Source organism: Myxocyprinus asiaticus, chromosome 26, assembly GCF_019703515.2.
Source record: "Myxocyprinus asiaticus isolate MX2 ecotype Aquarium Trade chromosome 26, UBuf_Myxa_2, whole genome shotgun sequence".
Taxonomy (NCBI): Eukaryota; Metazoa; Chordata; class Actinopteri; order Cypriniformes; family Catostomidae; genus Myxocyprinus; species Myxocyprinus asiaticus.
Window position 1 is genome coordinate 28,905,977 of NC_059369.1, and position 24,585 is coordinate 28,930,561.

Consider the following 24,585-nt stretch of genomic DNA (forward strand, 5'->3'; position numbering starts at 1 on the left):
GACACAAGTAATTTTTCCAACAATTGTTTACAGACAGATTGTTTCACTTTTAATTGACTATATCACAATTCCAGTGGGTCAGAAATTTACATACAGTTAACTGTTCCTGTAAGCAGCTTGGAAAATTCCACAAAATTATGTCAAGCCTTTAGACAGTTAGCCAATTAGCTTCTGATAGGAGGTGTACTGAATTGGAGGTGTACCTGTGGATGTATTTTAAGGCCTACCTTCAAACTCAGTGCCTCTTTGCTTGACATCATGGGAAAATCAAAAGAAATCAGCCAAGACAATTGTGGATCTCCACAAATCTGGTTCATCCTTGGGAGCAACTACCAAACATCTGAAGGTACCACGTTCATCTGTACAAACAATAGTATGCAAGTGTAAACACCATGGGACCATGCAGCCATCATACCGCTCAGGAAGGAGACACATTCTGTCTCCTAGAGATGAACGTAGTTTGGTGCTAAAAGTGCAAATCAATCCCAGAACGACAACAAAGGACCGTGTGAAGATGCTGGAGGAAACAGGTAGACAAATATCTATATCCACAGTAAAATGAGTTCATATATCAACATAACCTGAAAGGCTGCTCAGCAAGGAAGAAGCCAATGCTCCAAAACTGCCATAAAAAAGCCAGACTACAGTTTGCAAGTGCACATGGGGACAAAGATCTTACTTTTTGGAGAAATTTCCTCTGGTCTAATGAAACAAAATTGAACTGTTTGGCCATAATGACCATTGTTATGTTTGGAGGAAAAAGGGTGAGGCTTGCAAGCTGAAGAACACCATACCAACTGTGAAGCATGGGGGGGCAGCATCATGATGTGGGGGTGCTTTGCTGCCGAAGGGACTGGTGCACTTCACAAAATAGATGGTATCATGAGGAAGGAAAATTATGTGGATATATTGAAGCAACATCTCAATACATCAGCTATGAAGTTAAAGCTCGGTCGCAAATGGGCCTTCCAAATGGACAATGACCCCAAGCATACCTCCAAAGTTGTGGCAAAATGGCTTAAGGACAATAAAGTCAAGGTATTGGAGTGGCAATTACAAAGCCCTGACCTCAATCTGATAGAAAATTTGTGGGCAGAACTGAAAAAGCGTGTGCTAGCAAGGAGGCCTACAAACCAGACTCAGTTACACCAGTTCTGTCTGGAGCAATGGGCCAATTTCCAGCAACTTATTTTAAGAAGCTTGTAGAAGCTACCCAAAACATTTGACACAAGTTAAGCAATTTAAAGGCAATGCAACCAAATACTAACAAATTGTATGTAAACTTCTTACCCACTGGGAATGTGATGAATGAAATAGAAGATTAAATAAATCATTCTCTCTACTATCATTCTGACATTTCACATTCTTAAAATAAAGTAGTGATCCTAACTGACTTAAGACAGGGAATGTTTTCTATAATAAATGTCAGGAATTGTGAAAAACTGAGTTTAAATGTATTTGGCTAAGGTGTATGTAAACTTCTGACTTCAACTGTATATAGAATACACTAGACCGGAAGATCAAAGACAAAATTCTTAAGATGGCTGCACACTGGATTCTCTGGCGCATAAGGTGAATATTATATATATCATACTTCATTCATAAATAAAGATTCTACCTTCACACTGTGGATGTACTGATTTGGCTCTGTGGTCACGAAACTCCAGTAAACAACACAAAGTCATTAAAAATATCTCAAAAAACATAATTTAGTATGATTTATAAGCTGTTTTCCTCATGGGGACCGACTGATTGTCCCCACCATGTCAAAAATGTCAGGTTTTACTATCCTTGTGGGGATATTTGGTCCCCACAATGTAGGGAATACCTGTACACACACACACACACACACACACACACACACACACACACACACACACACACACACACACACACAATTGTATGTTTTATTTTATATTGCATTTAGAACTATTTTAATCACATTTAAGCCTCTTAAAAATGTGGGGTGACAAATTAAATGTTAAAACTAAATGTAAATTCCTTTACGTAATGAACTTGCATGTAAAATAATACGAGCTGTCCTGTTTGAAATTTCATGTCAACTACACATTTTAAACCAAATTACTAACGAGTTGAAACCTAAAAATTAAGAAGAATTACACATATAACAATGAAACGCTTGTATCATGAAAAAGTGCAGTGTGTCATAGCTGTCTGAATGTGATCTGCCAGGTCCAATTAACCTCCGCTGGTGTCAGAAAAACGAACATTTACAGTGACAGAAAAAACACCTCACTAGCATTTTTACGTAGTAAAGAAGTGATGTAGACTCACACCATCAACTCTTGGTGAAAAATACTTTCTGTGCTCCCACACATAATCCATTTTGAGTGACTCTTCTCAGTAGCTTCAATGCAAACAGGAAGTTAGATGACAAAATTTGGAAGAGCAGAGTGCTGAAAAGGGGCGGGGCTGAATAAAGTGGATAGAACTGGATTGCTCATGACGTCATATCATTGAAGCCACTGTGCCACCATATCGCTATGCCCAAACATTCCAGTGTCCCTATTGACTTTATAGGAAATCATCTAATTTCAGTGAGTAAATTATTATATCTGAAATCTGCAACTACATCCCTACAATGCAAACGTCCTACACGTGTAATTATTTATTTATTTAAAGTCTGGAATTGTTCCTGTTTCTTGAAAGCCAGAGCGAGATATGTGTATCTATATCCAAGGGCGTAGATTTGGCATGAACGTTGGGGGGGGTGGTTGCAGCATGAAGCATTTACATGTTTCCACTGATCATGGTTACCTCCACCCTATTCCCCCCGGAATCTACGCCCCTGTCTATATCAAACAGTCTACCTATAACAAACTTAATTGGTGAACAGATCATCTGAATGTAAACAAGTTCACTGAAACTGAGGTAAGATACAAACAGACATGTTCAAGACTTATTTATTGTGAACATCGAAGTGTTTGTTCAGAGTTACTTGTATTATGTTTTCATCAAAAAGTGCATTATTCTCGCAGTCACTTGAATAAGAGCGCATGCTCTCTCTCCCTCTATCACACGCACAGAGAGGGAGACACGCAAAGCAAAGTTGGTTAAAATTAAACTGATATGCTAGGTTTAAATAGCAAACGAACACGTAATTTATGACATGTATCCAAGTATGACATCAGTGAGCGCTTCAATATGAAAACAGCCAAATCCCAGGCATTTAAGGTGAATAAAATTGTTTTAAGACTTTCTCCGAGGAAAACGGACATGTTATCACCTCAAAACAAGCAAATATTACAGCATTTTATTCTTACATTACAACATGTGGACAGTTTTCCCGCTTCCTTTGGTGATCGTTGTGCTGTACTGATAGCCTGAACACCTGGGCAGATGAATGCTCTGACATCGCGATCTGCGTATATCTTCTCCCTCGTAACGAATATTCATAACAACCTAATTAAACATTAAACATGATTGTCACTAGAGGGTGAAATGCAACTGTCATATCCGAAGGTTGGAGACAGTGAAACGGGGGGGTGTTCATGCTTCGTCAGTCATTGATGCTCTATGGCAGTTTGGGCATACCAAGATGGCCGCTCAACACTTCCGGTGGCTTCACCTCCTGCTGGCAGTTTAACGTTGCATCAGCGATCCAGTTCTATACTGTATATATATCAGTGGTGTTCACCCAAAAAAGGTTGAGAACCGCCGGTCTAGAATAATGTTATTTATTATTAATTAATGTTAATTGGGCATCGGTTTGAACAGTTTTTTGTTGTTGGTGTTGTGGCTAAGGAGCCATTTACATATAAATCATTGTTTAATTTTCCACACCATTTCACTGGCTAGGTTGAATAATGGGATTCTGTGCTATGAGAAATGTTTGTATATTAAAAATGTATGCATTCCAGTGATTTATCACCATAATCATTTTCATAGTTTTAGACCAATAATATGTCCAAACAATCAGAAGTTCAGACAGCTCAGAGGTAAATGATTTTACTTCCTGACAATACTAATCCAATTTTGTATTAAAAATAAAATATTTGTTAAAACAAACTAATGTCTTCTCAAGTAAATGAAATAAAGTAGACATTTTTTAAATGTGTTTAGTTTTGAGTGTTTCCATAATCATTTTAATTGAATTTATTTAAAACACCATCTGGTCTTTAATGCCTGCATTACATAAGATACATGCAATACAAACTCATACAATATTTTCAAGGGGCAAATTTAATAATAATTTTACAGAACAAACTTAGTTATGTTATCAGGAATAATAAGCAAACCAGGAAATTATATAATTCATTAAAACACACATAACAAGCAAATCACCAGATTATCCAAAGTGCATGCTGTAAAAACACAAAGAACTGATGACAATATACATTTTATCTGCACGCAATGGTGTCATGCTGTAGAAAAAAATACACGGACTATACCTCAATCACTTTAGCATTTAACATGAAAAGAAGTGGAATGATGATTCATCTCAATTAGAAAATCTGTAAAGTTTGTTTTGTTTTAATTGATTTACAGAAGAGGAGGAGCCTTTAATATTTTTAGATACAATAGTTGACGGATCATTTGAATAATTCAACCACAGGACTTGTAAAACATGTATGGTTTTCATTTGGATGTTTAAATGGCCTCATAAAATGGGACAGAAAGATTGGTTTAGTTGTAAATTTAAAACAACTTCAATGTACCTCTTTTTAATCTGATAAGAAGCACAAAAAAAATAAACCAAGTTTCCTCTTGCTGCACATTATTGGCTAGTCTAGTGAACTATAATGCCTAAAGGCTCTCTTCAGAATAGTCCAGAGGCCAGTGTTGACAGGAAGCAGAGCCTTTGTGTGATGACCCACTCTGCACAGCCCATGACTGACACTAAACACTAGGTCTGGTGCTGCTGAAAAGCCCCTATGGTGCAAGAGCATGCTGGCTTGAGCCAAAAAATTTATGAAGTTACTCTTATGTTCAAGCTCAAGTGATAGGACTATGTCCTGCTAACACAAAACAAACACAGCATTCCTACATTTATCTGGAAACAATGTCCTATTACCTCTGGTTTAGAGAATGTGGCTGTGATTAAAGGGAGTATTTCTGGAACTTGAGGACAAAAAGGACGAAGAAAAAAGACCAAATTGTTACAGTAGATATCACATGAAAAAGGTCTGTTTTAAAAGGTTTTGAGCAATCCTAGTGCTTGATTGGCTAATGTAGAATGGATGAGTGTCATCTCTATAGATTGTGTGATTTTGATATATCTTGTTCCATGCTGATCCTTGCAAAAGTCCCAAAAAGGGAGTGATGTATGGAGACGGAATTTTGATGGAAGCTTAGATGGTAATTCATGCTATTCCAAGTTGGCTTCTGCTGGTGAGTCTTGGTGTTGGCTTGGTGGACCAGCATAGCCACCAGCACAAAAATAAATAAAATGCTGGTAGACCATCATGGTCTTCTGATGAAGCTGACTGACCAAAAGAGGCTTGCTAGTTAAGCTAGTTAAGCCTGGTGGGGACACCAGCATACCAAGCAGACCTACTTGGTCTCACAGAAACATGTTATTATACCAAGGCTACATTTTTGTGAAAACTTTTTTTGGTGTGTGAATTGCGACAGATAATGGGTAAAATACTAAAACACTAGAGGCTCTACAACAAAGGCATTTTTTATTTTTTTTGTCTTTCACACAAAACATGAGTAGAAGGGCAGATGATCACTTCATAAACACATATCTTTTGCCCTGTTTCTCACACAATGCTATCTTACGACGTCAAAACACTTTTACTATAGTGTACGACTTGTAAGGCATTTCAACATTTGCACTACATAACTAATTACATTTACAAGCTTGTTCAATGGCAATTACATTGCACAGTAGCTTTAATGATAGAATATTGCATTTGCGATGCAAAGAATTAGGGTACGAGTCCTGAAGAGCACGCAAGTTGACACGTGAGACTAAAGCGTCATAGAAGCACCATAAAATGATGTGGTTGCTTCAGCAATTGCATTTTTCATTTCTTATTTGCTTTTTCTGGCACTATCGGTTAGGTTTAGGGTAGAGAGGTAGGTTCTGTAGATTTAAAACTCAATAGAGCATTAACCTTTAAAAACTTATTCTGTTCTGAAGAAAATGTAACTAGCTTTTAGCACCATTCAGAGTACATTTGTTACTTTGGAACTGCCACAATACATGTTCAGTGAATTCGGAAACAGTAGGTTGACTTTTCTTGATCTAAACTTGATCTTTGCTTAGTAAAATTTGAAGCAGTGCCCCCAGTGGCCAAAGCGGGAAATGTTTTTGAACAAAAGGGCCCATTTGAGCTCCATATTCTTGGTGAAATGCCCACAGAGGGGAACCAAAAGCGAGTTGTACTTAGCTGTAAATTATATATACAGTTAAGAGTAATCGATTTTTCATTAACTGTACCCCCAAACACTAACCCTAAACCTAACCGTCAGTGGAGTAAAACTGTATTGTTAGATGGAAAATGGAACCTCAGAATCGTGATTGTCATTGATAATGCAAACGCAATTACTTCCTGGTTTCAATGCAGGACAAGAACCCGATTCTCCCACACTGCTGACAAAATGTGATGTCAGGGTACTGGAACATTCTAAAGCATCATGCCAACTTATAAGCTATTTAAAGCCAAGTGCAAAAGAACTGATGAATGTAGAATGACGCATTCTCGCGACTCACTTAAACCATGCACTAAAGCAGTGTGCCCTGCTCAGGTATTTCATTCAAAAATCAGATCAAATTTGTGAAATGTGAAAATTTGTGTTAAGTGCACTTTCATGTAGCTACATGCAAATAAGATGTTTTATTTAGTTATATTGTCTAAGTAGAGCAGCCTGATTGAGCTCAGACTTTGAATATGGGAATCACGTATAGAGCATTGGCACTTATATATGTGACTGCATAACACCTTATAAAGTCTACTTTGAACATTTATGTCTAGTAACAGATAGCGAAACATAGTGCATACTGATATTTTTCAATGGTGGTCCAACAGAAGTAATTTTATTAATAAAATAATCACCATTTTGTAACTGTCCCATCAGTTTCCTCACATTAAGCACCCGTCCTACTGCACAATCCACTTCCTCCAAAAAAAAAGTACAAATTAAGGCTTCTCCAAGCAGAGTATCGTAATGCTGCTAGCCTCTATTTCTTTTGTCCATATTGGCTCCAGATGGCATAAACTTTCACCTCATTAATGCTGACAGCTCAGGGCTGAGGTTGTCTGGTCTTCTGTGTCCCAGATGAGGGAATCATGTGGCCCATGAGATTGCAGCACTGTGCTCCTTTGCCTTCATGCGCAGGCTGGCGATGCTGGAGGATTTGCGATCTGGTTCAACACTGAGGTCAAAGCAATTCACAGTTCCACCCACTCCAGGGTTGCCAAAAAGGCTGCCCAAGTGTGTTTGTCCCATGTTCCCACCTGGACTGGGCATACCCAGAAAATCAGACATGCCACTAACAGAGTGAGGGTGAGGGGTCATGCATGATGCTACAGTGTCACAGGATACAACACAACCAGGCACTGGTGAGGCTGCACTGCTGCCACCTAGCCATGATGGATTCTGAATCTAGAGCAAATAAACAGAGGAAATTGAACATAATCATTACAGGAGAAAAAAAAGAGTCATTTCAAACATGTTTTCGTTATTCTTACTTTCGTTTGTACATCGCTTAATTTTAGCTACCGTGTAACATGCTCATGCTTGAATAAGCTTGTAAATGTAGTTGGTTATGTGATGCAAAAATTTATAAAAATGTCATGTGCGGAAGTAAAAGTGTTTTGATGTCATTAAATAGCATTGTGTTGGAACAGGGTGAAAAGTGTTTAATGTATATGAACTGAGAATCAGTGGTTTTACTCATGATTTGTGTGGAAGTGAATAAATGTCGTTGTTGAAGTGCATCTAGTGTTTTGAACATCGAACAACATTAAAATAAGTTGGCTTTAAAATAGTAACGTGATTCTATGAGACCAGTGTGCAGTCACCGTAGGCATAGCAGTAGAGTATAGTGTAGCGTTAGACTTCCAGACTTAGTCAATTAGTATCTTTGCCTTTATACTGAAACAATAAATCTCTGGTTGGTAATGTTTATAGTTCCCCCTGAGTCTGATCTTTTGACCTTTTACCTGTGCATAATTTTCTGGTCGTGTAAGAAGAGGCAACTCGTGGGCCGTTGAGAAGTGTGTCCGAACTTGCTGCATCTGACCAAAGCGTTCTCTTTTTCTCCATTTTGCCCGACGATTCTGAAACCACACCTGCAGAAAATGGAAAACACGGTCATCCCACCAAATATCTGAAATATCTGTGTACAAAAGGCCAAGATTTAGATGGGATACAATAGAAGCACTGTATCATATACACAAAGTATTGTTTACTATATTCATTCTGTTTCTACATTAGTATTAGATATATAAATTATTGAAAATGTTATACTTTGCCCAATATTACTAAAATCTTTCTACCAAGACCTGGATCCCTCCTGTAGTGACTAGTGAGAGACGGAGCACATGCGAAACCATAAATCGCGAGGCACATGAAAGCCCTGCCATGGCTCCTCACGCTGACGTCCACACTGTACTATTTATGTATGGATTTGAACTCTCCCCTGGCAGCACAGGTTGGATCTGTGGGCTTTGATAGCTTTTCCTCTGTCTCCCCTCAGCCTGCAGGTCCAGCCTTGCTCATGTCTGGAGCAGGTCCACCTCATCAATCATAATGAGGCCAACTCTGATCCGCTGTTAGCACACCATGACACAAACCAACAACCCCAAACCACAGCTGAGTGCATTTGAGTGCTCTCAAACCTCTACAGATGTTTTGATAGTGTATGATTTGTAGAAAATGGGGATTTGAACACATACAAACATGCACAAATATAAGCCGCATTCTTTGACCGAAACCTAGGAGTGTTAAATGGCTTTCTCTTAATCCGTTACAGCGTACAGAACATGGCCATGTTTACATGATGTTTCAGAACACCACTTTTTGCAAAAACTATAGAATAAGCAGTTTTCTTAAGTGCATGTAAACGGTCTTACACAATAAAAAATATATATTGAATTAAAGAAATAGAAGCCTCAGCGAATTCAAATGACGTTGACACCACAAACTAACAAGAAACAACGCTTCTAACCACAGGTGGAGAGCTGTAGTGCCAACCACACAACTTTATGATGCTATTTGCGAATGTTCGTTGGAACTGTAGTTTTGGGAAACATCAAATCGTTGAACTATGTTGGTAACTATGGAATTTGCGGAGCTAGTTTGCTAACAATGCTTTTGGAAAACGTACCCCTGGACAGGACGCTCAAACAAACTATGCTTTGATAGTGCCACAGTAGTACACTTTTAAGTGAAATCAACCAAAAAATGGCTTACTTATGCAGTATGTATAGTTGACGCCCATTATTGTTCCACAGAGACCTATACTTTGGTTAATCTGGGATTCAAAAAATAATTTTAACATTGAAAGAAAATAACACATCAACTTTAAGAAAAACATCATATGCCTTTCATTCGTTTTCATTTAATTTTAAACAGGTTTCTCAAACACTCTCCCGTCCGTCAAAGGTTACACAAAACAGATAGTCCCACCCCTAACTCACGCCGCTGGTTGAGTCAGTTTTGCTATTTTAGGCTGGACGAGATGCGTTAACAAACAGGCAATGTTTTTATAGCACCTCAAAGTGACAGTTTTTACTGTTTTTATAGGAATCAACCTACAAATTACTTTCTTATAATTGTCTCTGGATATTAAAGCGGAAGAATGTAATTTCTGCGCCACTAGCGCCACAAACGGAATTGCAAAAATAAACATTGTTTTCAAAACAGCCTTCTGAATATATTAGTCAAACAAAGAGATAGTCCTGCCCCCAACTCACTTCATTGGTTGAGTAATGTTGTTGGGGCGGGTCTAAGTGGATCACTCTAAACCAGTGGTTCTCAACCTTATTTTGATGAATGCCCCCCTGCTTCATTCCCTTACCTCAAAATGGTTATCAGGAGTGGGTCATTGATAAGTATTACAAACTTGATCGTCGTGAAATCTTATTTACATGAGGAGGACCACATTTGCATCTAAAAGGTAAACAATAGAGTTCTTTGTGCTTCTCCACCTCGACAATGAGACTTGTATCATCCATTGTTGAATACGAATGAGGTAAGTTCTGTATTTACCGACGTCACGGTCTGCCACGTGCATGTGTTTACAACTGAAAGCAAACTCGGCTGTGAGTGGTTATTTCTGCAGCCTTTAGATTTGTAACCGCCCCAAACTCACACCAATGTTTGAGCCAATGTATCTATTATGGGCTGGACGGGATGCTTTAACAAACAGAGAAAAGTTTTGATAGCACCAAAGTCACAGCGTATACACTTTCGGGGAAATTAACCTACAAATGGCATACTTAAAGATGTCTCTTCAACTTTAACTTGCAGTGATTTATAGAGTGATCAATATAATTAATAAACTGTGATTTCATTAAAATTCCTCTAACTGACCATAATGATTTCTCCCTCTATCTGATCATGAAATTTTCAGTTTATTTTCAGTTCATTTTATTGCTTTTTTTTTATTCTATAAAAGGTCAGGTATGATTATTTTATCCAAGACATCCTCTATCAGTGTAATTTACTGTATACTCCTATGCTCTTAACATATGTTTCTATCAGAGTGTGTCAAAAGAGAATGTACTGTTTGTTCAAAGAGAGAGTGAGCATGAAAGAGCGACAGCCAGGACTATACAACAGTGCTGGGGAAGAAAACGGGAGGGGCTCGTCTCAATTGCGTATGTCTGTAGGTATGTTTTTGAAAAACGGGTCAAACCCTGTAGTCACTCAAAAGAGTCTGCACTGTGTTGTCAGCCTAGAGGTAATTAGACTCATGTGTGTGTGGTAGTTGGTTCTGTTTGGACTCAGAATTAATGCAGTTATTTCACTGTACCTTCAAAACATGGCCAGGTTCCTGACAATGCCTCATTCTATGCATGGACATTGCCCATGGCATCTTAAACTGTTTTTTTCTTCCCCTGCCAAAGAACATTGATGTGCAGTATATTTTTTCTCACTGACTCTTCTTAACATCCTTAAACACTGTGGTGTGGAGAGGGACACTAAACATGGATGAGAAGTTTGGGAAAACTGATGTGAGGATGGAGATCTGTGTTTAAAACAAGCTAGACAGAAATGAGAGCATGAAAATAGTTTCTGTTGTCCACATTTTAGAAGAAAGAATAAAGACATTCTAAGGGGTCAACAGTATCTTGAAATGGTCATGTCATCAATTATCAAATGGACATAGGAAGGTCGAACTGACTTATACTTGTTTAAGTGTTTTAATAAATATTCTGGGTTATTTACAACGTAAAAGTGCTGTAAATTATTTTTTGAATACCACATATAAAAACCCCATTACCTGACAGATATCACTGAAATAGGTTGGTGTCTTGAGATATACCTGTCCCTGTGACAAAGGCTCTGTCTAATTGAGTCTAATTCAGTGGCTCAATCTGGCTAAAGTTAGCAAACAGCTAACCGTTAGCTAACCATACTCAAAACAGAGAACCATGCCGGTGAAACGGCTTTAGTGATTTGGCAACTCACGATTGGTCACTTGATCAGTCAGCCCTTTCTAATTCTGTTTTTTGTAGTTCTATGATGGAAAACTGTAACAGTGAAAAAGAGCTTGAATTGGTATGGAATGGAATGGTTCTGATAAGGCACCATCTCACTAGCTAATTTTTCCAGTAATTTTCAAGTGTTAGCTTCATTAACATAATCACCGGCCAGGCAGAGGGAGACAGAGCACACATTAATATGTTAATCACTTTTTTTGAACTGTTGAGACTCCCTGCTGAGTAAATGGCTTCAAAGGCTGAAAAAAAAAAAATCCATTTTGTTTGAAAAATCATTCTGTCACTGAGGCAGGGTCTTGAGCTTCTTCTTTTACTGAAGAACGGACAAGACGTCAAGCTGATGTGAATGTTTTCATCGCACTCAGATTCTATCACCAAGCTTTTTTCTTGCACTAAAATGAGCCACAACAGTCTGTTTTTATTGGATGCATTTCTTTACTCACTGAAAGCAGAATGTGGACATGCGTTCTACGACAAGCCTCGATTGGATAAATAAACAATGACGTACTTTCACAAGGAAAAGTTACTCCATCTTCACAATCACTTCTATTGTATTGCGGCAGAAAAGAAACAGGAAGAGAGAGAGCGAGAGCGAGAGAGAGCGAGAGCGAGCTCCATGAATGCGAGAACAGGTACTTTTCAATGCAGAAATAATGCAAAAGCAACTAATGATGGATAAAAATAACCACAACATAAATTTTCCAGTTTTGGTCTGTTTTAAAATATAACCTTGCAAAAGCCGACCGAAACTGCTTTTGGATGAGAAGCTTATTGCTCTTTGGAGTCAACAAGTATGTTTGTATGACATATCTAATATGTAATATCATGACAGACAAACAGATCTTTCCACAAAGTGACTATAAATGTGCAAAATCTTGTATTATTTTATATAACCTAAACATAAGCTTTATATTTGTATACAGCTTTAGATTATATAAATATATTGTAGTCTACATTCATATGACATTATGTATAAATATGCATACCTTACAAGTTTGTACTTTTGTCTTATTTTAGTTCATGGTGCTTTAATATACTTTTGAATTGTTCACTTTCTACCAGATGACACACGTTTGTTGCCCAGCTCTTTGCACAATGTGACAATAAACATGTGAAAGAAAAGGATGCAATTTCTTTTTGCTATGCGTTCTCAATAGGACATGTCTGTCTTTAACAAAGAAACAAACATAGCAGATGCTGCAGACTCTTGGAGTAATGTTGAAAATTACCTTTATATTCAAAAGCTTCAGGTTGATTGGCTGTGAAAATGGGGCATGACAGTGAAGCGTTGAGAAAAGTCAAAGGCAGTCGTTAAGTGTAACACCTTCCCACTGTTTTTAATCGATATGTGTGACAGGCTCACCAACTAGGAGGGAAATATCAGCAAAAACAGTCACTAAGTGTGATACCACCACCCAAATTGAGTTGTTCTGAGTCTGCTAGTGTGTCCCCAGCTTTACGAGAGCAGCTTGACCCGATGGAAATCCGGCTATAGATTCTGATTTAATTTAATCCTAAAAAAGCATTGGGTTCCTGCATAGCTCAGCTGACCAGGCCTACCTGCACTCTTGCTTCTGTGAGATCCGTTCTGAGAGCCAGTTGCTCACGGGCATAGACATCTGGGTAGTGTGTCTTCTGGAAAACCTTCTCCAGCTCCTCCAGCTGGTAACTGGTGAAGGTGGTACGATTCCTTCTCTTCTTGCCTTTGTTGCTCTCGGGTTCGCTCTTGTTTAGAGGACTGCCAAGCTCAGAGACAGGATGCTCTAGTAGGCCTTTGACCCCAGGGTCTTTATCATTGATGTAACTACCATCCATACCTGTGGGATCGGCAGATTGATGCAGTTCTATGTCTGTCAGTCCAGTGCCATCTTTACCTGGGAAGAGACATATATAATAATATGCATTAGTCGTGATATATCACTTTAACATGTGAATATACAGCTGCTCAGTCATGACATCAATTTGAAGGCCAATCCCGACGACTATTCTGCATGGATTCTCTCAGGAATTTTTAATGGGTTTTTAGAATTGTGGTTTTTGATTCATGAGTAAAATGTGGGGTTAACATTACATGAAGAGACTTTCCCGTTTTGTTTTAAAACATAAATTATATCAGGGTTAGGGTTAGGGTTATGGTTATGATCACACAGGAACTCGACATGTTGTAACCGAATGTTCCGGTACCCTGACATTGATTTACTGACAATCTCCCTTCACACATCTTTGCATCAATTCAAATGTGTTTACCATTTCCTGTGGCACTACTGATAGCATGTTGTACCAGCATTCACAAAAACATGGGTTCTGGCCCCATGGAAACCAAGTAATCATGTTCACAAAATCAGTGATAAATGTGATTCTGAGGTTGCATTTTCCCTTTTAAATTACATTTTGACCACTGATAGTTAGGTTTGGTGTTTGGGTTTGGGTTAGGGCATATGGTTGATAAATATACATTCCTGTTGATTGTATTACATAATTTACAACTACAAACCATTAGCTTTACAACACATGCTTTCAGAAAAATTGTGGTCCCAATTTTCATGGGCTACTTCTTTCCATGCAAGTTTGCTCTTTTTGATTCTAGAAATGTGATGATTAGCAAGGTGAATATTTTTTGTCTTTGCATAAAGACAAAATTTTGAGAAAGAGGCTTTATCTTGTCCTGTTTCTCAGTCCAATACAGTAGTTATATACGTAACACATCTAAAAACTTAACTAGTGCTGATCATTACATGTCTAGAGTGTGGAGGGAAATCAACATTGAAGCCGCCACACTAACCAAAACTCTAATCTACTCCTTATACAAATATTTTTCACTTAAATAGGGTCTTTCTTTATCTGAAAACATGTTCCCTTTTTAAGATGCCTGAATCAGAGACTTGATGAGAGTACAATCATGCACAGACTGTAAGTAAATAATCAAAACATGACTGTTTAAATCTATGGAGCACGCCCTGCCAATGAGGCGTTCCCATTATCTCCTTAAACTGTGTGAAAGTAAACTGGGTGTTTGGGGCATTGCAGTCCGAGCTTGACTTTTTCCACTCATGTTTGGCATATCCTGCTAGATTCTCTGAAGTTTCACAGGGTAACTTTATCATCAGTTCCTTTCATTTCTTGCTTTAGTTTGAGGGACGCTGGTCTTGGTCTGGATTTCCTTCATAAGCAACATACTGTCATGACGAAATTTTTTAGAATGTCCATTTTGCAGCTCAAAAACTGAGAAAAGCACCATAAAAATTATCATAAAAGTAATCCTCTATTTGTGTGCTAGATTGCTGGTCGTATGATGCCTTGTGATCACTTTGTGTGAGCAACAGATCTGAAGTCTTTATTTAATGATCAACGTTCCTATCTGCTGTAACAGTCAGATCCCAGCCGAACTCATTTAAACAATGAAAGTATTATAGTGCTTTTTTTTTTTTGTCATTTTTTAGAATACAGTATTGTGATTATTGTAATAATTGGTTAGGTTTAGGCATAGGGGTTGGGTTAGGTGCTTTAAAGGAAATCTATGTAACGTTACTAATATTATTGCGACTACATTTACATGCAGTGTGTTACGTTACGTGAAATGACAATTATCATGACGAAGGCAAAAAGTTGCTACGCCTCCCTTAAGAGACTGCCCTGTCATACACTGTAAAATCTAATTAGTTGACTTTACTTAGATTTTTCAAGGCAATCGGTTTGCATGGTTTTTCTAAGTAAACATACTTATTTGGTTCAATTAAACTGAACGTAATTTTTTAAGTAACGTTAACTAGTTACAAGTAAGCTTAACTCATCTATAATTGAAGTATCGTTGCTTTGATTTAATTATTTAAATTGGGTTATAACGTCTTATACAGAAAGATATGAGGGATAAGGAAAATTAGGACTAGACTCTAAGCTAGCCATGTGGCACACTGGACTCTACTCAGTACTTCATAGTGCACATAAATCTGCCCTTTGTAAAGTACAATTGAGTAAAGAAGAATGGCTTAAACTAAACAGGATCCAATTTCACCAGAGGTAACACTTATCACCCTCATGGTGACTTAACAAAAATCTCAATTATCAACCAGCTACAACAAAACAACAACAATAGTCATAAGAATTAAAACTAAATACATTTTTAAATAAAAAACTATTATTTTACTACATAAGTTCCCTTGTTTTGACCAAACAAACATAATTTATTCAAGCGCAAGGGTTTATGGTTATTCCACACAGCCGCAATTTTATACTTGGCAATTTTAAGTTAGTAGTCCTCGAAGCCAAATTTGAAAGAACTTGTGTATTTGAGTTATGATTCCAAAATGTGACATTTCAAGTAATGTTTAAATAGGACCACTTAAATGTTTTTATTAATGACAACTTTAGGATTTAGAGAGTAACTGTAACTTAATTTAAACTAGTAAGAATAGTAAAAATTTAAGATTAAGTTGAGTAAACTATTTTTTATAATTTGAGATTACTATTGGTGTTTACAGTGTACATGTAACACAAGGAATTATTATTATTTTAATTTGTAATTTTTTTTTAACGTTAAATAGTAAACGCATTTAGTGTGGATTGGTTAAGTGTTCGCGGAACTGATGTATTTTCAGCTGTTTCTTGAATACTGAGATAGTATCGGCAGATCGTGTGGAGGTCATAAGTCAAGTTAGAACATACGTTTATTCGTAACCATAACAAACTTTAAGCCAAGGCATTGTTAAACATAGCAAAATATAATAATTTTAAATAGTGACTCTGAACATGGATTTGCCCTTGTTTTTTTAAGCTGGCCATATTTTGGGCAGCTGGGGTGTAGCTCATTTTTTTAAGTGCTATGAAATTACCTGATATCAGTAACAATCCCATGTTACCTAATCTTGCATGGTTAAGCTCAAGGTATCATTCTTTATTCCAAAGATGTTAAGGTCTAATAGTCAAGAGATGTGCCCTTCATTCAGTGCTTCACTTTCATCTAATCATCTTTATCTAATACAGAGGCTGAGCTTTTGTTACTCCTTAATTACACAAATCAGCAATCCCTTCTCTTTCTGTTAGGGTTCCTCTGTCTTTCCTCACTCTCTCTTTCGCAGAAAAGTTACAGAGATCGCTGTGGTGAGCACTTTCCTGTCTTTCCTTGGATTTGTAGCCCTTGTTATGCTGAACCTGCCTACTAGCAATGTTTCTAAACAGTGCCATTACATATTTTGCATTTTTAGAGACAAAGCTTCATGGTTTTGGCTGCCATTTTCACATTGACAGCAAGAGTCTGGGTTTGATAACTGTCCAAATGTTTGGAGATTTCAGTGATGCTCTGTGTTGCTATTTGTGTGTTGCATATGGAACGCAGAATCTAAACATTGACATGGAGATAAACATTTCATGAGACAGTGTTCTTTAAAAAAGTTGCAGAAAGAGTTTTTAGAAACAATGCAGAGAGCCGTGTTAACATACAAGTTGTGTGCTTGTGCATGCCTAGTCATTTACATATGATATATAACAGCACTCTTTGACAAAGGACCTCTGCCATTTTCCTGCAGAGAATTCAACAGTGCCTTGACTTGTGAACAATTGCCTGTATTGTGCAGTTGTTACTCGCCATTTAGCAGATGCATTTAACCATAATGACTTACAGCACATTCACTTCAGGGACAGTTCCCCATAGCAGAAAATGACATTTTTTTCTCAAGGGCACACTAAGAGAGTGTCTTTATACCTCTTCAGCTCATGATCACCCACTATCAGGATTCAACCTGCGATCTTTGGGCACCAGCCCAGATTCAGTTTACCACTACACTACCACCATCAAGCCAATGCCTGCCTTCATGCTCACATACTAACCATAGATAACAATAGTTTTGGAAAGACAGAAATTAATATATTTCCCATTGATTAACAATTAATTAATCTAATAATGTTCAGCTCTTCCTTCACAGGTGAAATATTCCATAACAGCACTGAGGTATTTCCAAAACCCTCCAGTCTTGCAAACTGTAATCACCTTGGTTTAATAAACCATATGTTTGCAAGCATATTGGAGCATAAACCCATACCCCAGTGTTTTTGTTTTTTTTTTCAGTAAAAGTTTTGGTTACATGTGGACATTTAATATTTGTGTCTTATGACAATAAATTCAAACAATAAATTCACACCAAGGCAGATTTTTTTCATTGGAGCGCATGTTTACCACTCGTTCACCTGAGAGAATTGGCTCCCTCCTAAAGGAGTTGGGTGCCTCTCTGAATTAGCAGAGGTCAGATACTTACAAGAAGTGGCTATTTAATCACTGCAAGAAACAAGGAGAAAAACATCAAAGTGTAATTTAACTAGCTGTAAAGCAGCAGTGCACCCGTTAGCTTTTCATAGAATGTGATAGTCTGGGTCAGCTCCAGGTATATTATAAGACACGCTGTAAATCAGATGAAAAAATGGTGGGGGCATGGAGTTAGTGACTGTCAGAGAGAAAGAGGAATTTAGATACAGTATCTATATTATTGAGAGTTTTCGACTCTGCTAATATTCGAGTAAAGATGGAATGACATTGACATGTTACTTCATTACATCATTTAATAATAATATATTAATAATCAAATGAAGAACATTTAGGTCTCCAATTATGAAATCTCAAGCAATTTATTGAGCATTCAATTAACCTTCTAATCTCATTAAAAGTGAGTGAAATTTACAGCATTGGAAGACAATATTATTGGTATTATTGTATAGTATCTGTTCAAAAGCAAAACTTACAGATGTTCCTTTGAAAAGATCAATGCATGCAAGATGCACAGGAATGTGAATTCTGTGGGAAACCCGCACAGCATTTCCGTTAAATCTCACATATGACTCCCCTATACTGCAGAAGTATAACTGAGCCAGGTTTCTGTCTCCCAGATTTCACTTCCAGATGCTTACTATAACTTAAAATAGCAAATCAAGAGGATGTATATATATATATATATTTTTTTCAATGCATACATTGAAGTGCAAAGTGTTTCACTCATAGCTGAATCTGCATATCAATCAGTGCAGAGTCTTGAACATGGTATATTAAAGTACTCACTAATGAATTTGGGTAAGGGAATTTCTGTTTCTGATATTTCTCATTTCAGTCTGTCAGCTATTTCTTCAATGGAAACAGTTAAATTAGACAAAGCTACACCACTATATGTTGAATCTGTTTTTATAGGATTTCTTATGGGAAATGACTCATTACTCATTATTCTCCTGTAAGTATCTCAACTTGAATGTGAAACACGAATGTAACATCAGGAAGTATCCATGGCTTAGGGATGCAGCAAGGACAGAATGTTCCAACATCATTTAATTTCAAAAGTGGTCTGGTCCACAATGCCACACCTAGGAAACCGTTCTCTCTATATCCAGAGAAACAGAATCAGAGAACTTTCCTGGAAACAATGTGCAGAATTAGTCATATGTGGATGTCAGGCTCCACAGAGATTGTTTCTCTAGATTTAAAACAAAGCCCTAGTTTAATATCACATTAACTGGTCAATGCTGGTATATTTATACAGGTCATTTTGTAAGGAAAGGTTATGTAAACCAGTCACTGCTTGACGTTTTAGGGCTCCCAGTGGTACTGATCATGCTGAGCACAAAAGCATGAATGATAACTCTGGGAGTCCATACCACACATCTGCCTCTGAATAATGCCTTACTCCCTAGTGGTGCAAGCCATGAATCACTCTGTCTTTTGGAGAGGCTTCATGCATTGCTGTGGTATTTTATTAAGATAATTAATGTTCCCAATAATGTATCCAAAAGTAAACTGTCAGATTACAGCATAATTTTCTTCTTTTGGAAAATGCATTACTACAACAGGACCGGAGTAATATTGACTGATCTCTATGGTCCAGTGCCAATCAGTTCAAATAACTAGTTACTCAAGTCAGTTCTCATATATAATTAGAATTGTTTTAAAAAATGTGTTCCAATAGCTTTGCTTGAAGAGGTGTTCTTATGAGCCTGTGTTCCTCAAAGAGCAAACATATCTTCCTCTCCCTATTTCTGTCTGCACAGAGGATAAAATGCAGTAGCCCAGATTTACAGTACATTTTTCATCTTATTTATGTTCTCTGGCTGGTCAATCAGACTAAGCTGGAGGCAAGATCTCACCTTAGACAAACAGCACAGACCACAAATACACTACAGAAATGGCACAGGAACAGAATATTCTCCTCAAACTGCAGACATAAAAAAAAACACTAAGTATAACACTGTTTGTGTATCATCTACATATATAATATCCATGCACACAGGACTGTGATATTGAGAATATTTGTGATTATATTTGGACAAAATTATAGCAGATTAATAACTTATTATTTTTACACATAAATGTGTCACTGTGTCCAGTTAGACTGCTATTTTTTTATATATATATTTCACATTGGAAAAGGTTAAAATGTCACCTGAGAGATAGTAGCCTATTAATTAAAAAGCTAAAAGTTTTAGGTAAAAAGTAAATATTTTTCAAGCACCTTAATACAGTCAATATCAATTTAAGACCACACATGTTTAAGTCATTGGCCCACTGACTGCATTGCTATGAAAATCTAAGTAATATAAAAATAAATAAATAAATAAATAAATAAATAAATAAATAAATAAATAAAAACACTGTGCACTCCATACATCTCCATATATTCATTTGTCCAAATTCTCTTTTCAGTTCGAAAGGAAATTAAATAAAAGAATATTAAAAGTTTTAGCTCCCTGTGCCCGTTTGAATTCATTAATTCATAAATAGGAAAAAGTCATGAAATCCAACAATGACAATGAGTATACTATATACTTTAGGACAGGAGATGTGCGATACTATAAAACTACTTAATGCACATTAAATGCACATAAATCTTAGTCCTAATCTCGATTATTATAGTTTCTGATAGGCTAATAAATAGATTATTTTCTGTGGTAGTACACACACTCACCAATTTCCACAGACGTTAGTGTGTTTAAACACACCTTAAAAAATGTAAAAGGCAATTAGAAGGCATTTTAATAATAATAATAATAATAATAATAATAATAATAATAATACATTATAATTAATTTGAGAATGCATGTTTCTAACGACTCGCATGTTTGGATGTCATCCCGATTTAAACAGTTTTTTGTAATTTTATGAATAGTCTAATAGCCTACTGCAAACTTTTATACATGATAACCTATTGCAAGATCCACAATGAATCATTTTATTTTCCCTAACTTTCTTATTAAGTTTTTCTCAAATATGTTAAGTTTTTGTCCTAAACAAACAAATTCAATGTGTTAAAAATGATTGCGTAATTATTTAGTAACGAAAAGAAACAAACTAGCCTACTAAACAATGTATGAAAAAATAACAAAACCTGCCTTAAATTGTAAAATAAATAAATAAAAATAGACATCTGCTACATTTAATGAGACAGTTGGTGTCCGTTTTCATTGGCCTGGTCAATCCGTTGTGTGTGTGTGTGTATATATATATATATATATATATATATAAAAAAGTTTACAACCACAAAGATGGATTTTCATGCCACCATTAGTAAGAAGACAATAGTCTGTCTTTTTATTATCATCCTGTTATTCTACTATTATTCTGCTTTGATTGCGGCTTAATGGTTTATGAGACCACTACAGACGCTTTATTATTTTATTAACATAGAAAAACTGCATTTTCTACAAAGCATGAGAGGTCAGTGTGACAATTATAAATTGCTTTTCCCCTCTGACAAATAACAGGCGAAAATTAGTGTGGATTTGGATAATTGCAGTCTTCAGAAACTGTTTTAAGTGGATTTAAAGGTTCAGTAAATTACTCAGTTCTTTGTCACTGATGATAAGCCAATACACGACTGATTAAAGAAGCAACAATGAATACTGATCATTTTTATTCAGCTAATGTTATCCTTCCTCGTAGACAGCGATGCAGTTCTTTACACTAAACAGAAACCTCATATATCTTAAATCTTCAGATGCAACTTAATCAGTTGCAAATGCGAAACGTGTGAATAACGTATAGTCCTCTTCGATGTAACCAATTAAAATGTGTCATGTGAATTATTATATGCAAAACCCTCAGATGATGTGTCAGTTATCATGTCAATTGGGGCCGTTTATATATATAAATATATATATATATATATATATATATATATATATATATATATATATATATATATATATATATATATATATATATATATAGGCCTACATGTAGAAGTGACAGTAGCTTATTTAATGATTCTCTAAAGCTTTTGAGAGCTATTCACGGAGTATTTCTGTATAATGTGTTGTCTATAAGAACGTTTAAATAGTACAAATGAGCGAGAAAAAAACTCTAATTTTTAGGCATCCTTTGAACACCATCCTTAAGTTCTGACGCGGGACAATTACCATTTTATGGAGGAAAAAAAAAAACGGCAACGCAAGAGACGCCTCACTCACCATAGCAGGAGATAAGTGCGCCATCCTGGTGGAGTTTGCCCTCTTCGGGGGGAGTTTTGCATGTGGGTCTCTGCATAAAAAGGTGGTACTTATAAGCGCTCTCGGGTGTGCTATCATCCAGCAACGGGCACTCCTGTTGGTAAGGGCTCCTCGGCTTGTCCCCGAAAGCTTGACCTTTGCCTGGCAAAAAAGTGGGACTATATTTCAAGTCACTCGGCTGGAATGTCCTGTAAGGATTGGCCTGCTGGATTCTTCCATACCCCGGTGAAGGTGAATAATATGAATCCATGGATGTCATATCGCAGTATGAGACGCACGTATCTGCGTTCATAACGAGAGAAAAACAGACGCAAAAATATCCAAACCTTTTTTTTTATTTTTTATTTATTTTTTTATCTAAACGCCACCCTCGCACGAGACTCCTCTCTTTCAGATACGACCATGCACTCGTGTGGACTTCTAACACACCCACAGCAAGGCGACAGCTGGAGTTAGTTAAAATGATTCAGATGTTTTCCAGAGACTAGGCAAAGCAAAGCAAATGTTAAAAAAGCCTCTTTAAGGTTAACAGGGGGAGAGAAGTGCCTGGACGGTCGGAGGATGTTGATGTTGCCATGCTGTCGGTGGTCCCGTCATGATAAGAGGTCAGGCGGTTGAGCACAGGAGGGGATAAGATGAGAAACCATGCAACACGTGGGATGCACAACGCACGACATTAATGCAATTAGGGACATACAACTCACTGTCTGAATGGGGACAAATCAAGCAAGTGAGGCCACGCCGTTTTTTCTTGTACTTCCATCATACCTTAATCAATGATCCCCATTCATTTTCTTTGACAAGGAATACATTTCTCTAATCCCAATGAATTTCATAAATGTTCATTATGGACAGAAATCTGCCACAGACAGCCCCATCAAATCTGTTAACATAGGCTTATAAATGCAAAATGCATCGACATCTGTTTTTTTAGTTTATCATATTTATGGAACCAGACTATTTCTGAATTATTAGGTGGACCTACATTATCCGATAACTGACGAAAAGCAATCGTCAGTCAATCGTCATCGAAATAGAAAACTGAAATACAATAATAACATTAGCCTAAATATATTTGATTCTGCTGAAGCATAGGCTGTAATTAGCCTATAATAAAAATAAAATAATAAAAATGTATTTATTTGTGAACAAATCAGATGTTTACGAAAAGGTCATTTAATCTAATTTAGGCCTATATCTCGTCAAGCGAATAGTTTCTTAAATTAATTTTGTAATCCTTTTTGAATGTGAGCCTCATAAGAGTGTAACATATATCTGACATGACTTCGCCTATTATAGGCCTACATTTTTTTTTTTTTTTTTTTTTTTTTTTTTTTTTGCTGATTTTAGTTTGTGACTCAGATTTTCTTATACTTTAGTTCAGTAGTTTCAATCAAACAGCATTTTCAGAATGACCAAATATGCAGTGCTGACAGCTACAGCTGACTTAATGACATCCATCTGCATCTTATCAATTCAAAGTGCACTCAGTTGCTGTCTGTGCATCTGTGCACATTGTAATGATATTTCCTACAGAGCTGCCCATGTCGTTTTTGTGCAATATGTATCAATAATGATATATTTATTTATTTTATTTTATTTATTTTTGCATTGTTTTCTCAGCTCAGTAAGTGACAAGTCGACTTTTGAGAATTTCTTCTTACTGATCCCTTAAAGTCAATACCCTGAATTTGACCTGAATTGCTGAAATATTGTTAACATTTAAATTTCATGACATTTAAATTCCAAGGGGCCTTACATTAAGATGGCATATTCACATACGTGGGTACACTAAATCTTATGACACCACAGCAGGGTACTCTCATACATGAATGCTTTATAATCTATTCATAAATGTTTATGAAACTGAGTCAGTTCTATAAAGAGCATCTTGAGCATCATCTTTCTTGATTACATTCAGAGATACTGTCATACAGCGATGTATACCAATAGTGGCAATTCTGTACAAGTAATTCAAACTATATAAACAGCAGTGTAACAACAGAAGTATTAAGATAATAAGTGAAACATGAGACATGCTTTTTTTTCTTAGTCCAGTTTCTAAATAGTAGAAATGGACAATGACAAATTATACTGATTGGTTCACTCCACCACTGGGGGGCCAAGAGGGAAGCTCTATTATGTCTGATATAAGATCTTTGGACACCTGATTTCCATTCTCAATTACCATATTTGTAACTATGAATATTTTCTTGCAGCACAAAGCATGTAAGAATAAGTGGGGTTTGATGTAATTCTCACAGGCACCTTTCACATTTGTGGTTTGAAATATATTGTATTTATGTAATGTCTGGAAAAGGTCTTTTCTAATCCATTTAAAAATATATATATATTTATTTTTTATTTCTGACAAACTCTTTCAACAGTTGCTGAAACGCAACACAAGTACATCCAGTGAGTTGAAATATACTACATAAATTAAGTATTTAAAATAATTTGGCATGTGTGA

General features: G+C 36.6%; 1 protein-coding gene across 1 annotated transcript; it reads right to left on the bottom strand.

Annotated features, from left to right (window-relative positions):
• Window positions 1-4,182: 4,182 nt before the first annotated feature.
• LOC127416825 (homeobox protein aristaless-like 4) lies at window positions 4,183-22,695 on the bottom strand. Its single transcript, XM_051656388.1, has 4 exons — window positions 22,077-22,695; window positions 13,203-13,516; window positions 8,136-8,264; window positions 4,183-7,575 (listed from the first exon to the last, which is right to left on the bottom strand). The coding sequence occupies exons 1-4, from the start codon at window positions 22,405-22,407 to the stop codon at window positions 7,258-7,260; spliced, it is 1,092 nt and encodes a 363-aa protein (XP_051512348.1). The 5' UTR covers window positions 22,408-22,695; the 3' UTR covers window positions 4,183-7,257.
• Between the last annotated feature and the right edge of the window lie 1,890 nt (window positions 22,696-24,585).

Bases quoted from the DNA above. Each gene is read 5' to 3' on its own strand.
- LOC127416825 (XM_051656388.1), bottom strand. From the start codon at position 22,407: ATGAACGCAGATACGTGCGTCTCATACTGCGATATGACATCCATGGAT. The intron at 13,517-22,076 runs GTGAGTGAGGCG...GTCTCTTCCCAG, and splicing joins CGCACTTATCTCCTGCTATG to GTAAAGATGGCACTGGACTG. The intron at 8,265-13,202 runs GTAGGCCTGGTC...CATTTTCTGCAG, and splicing joins TCACAGAAGCAAGAGTGCAG to GTGTGGTTTCAGAATCGTCG.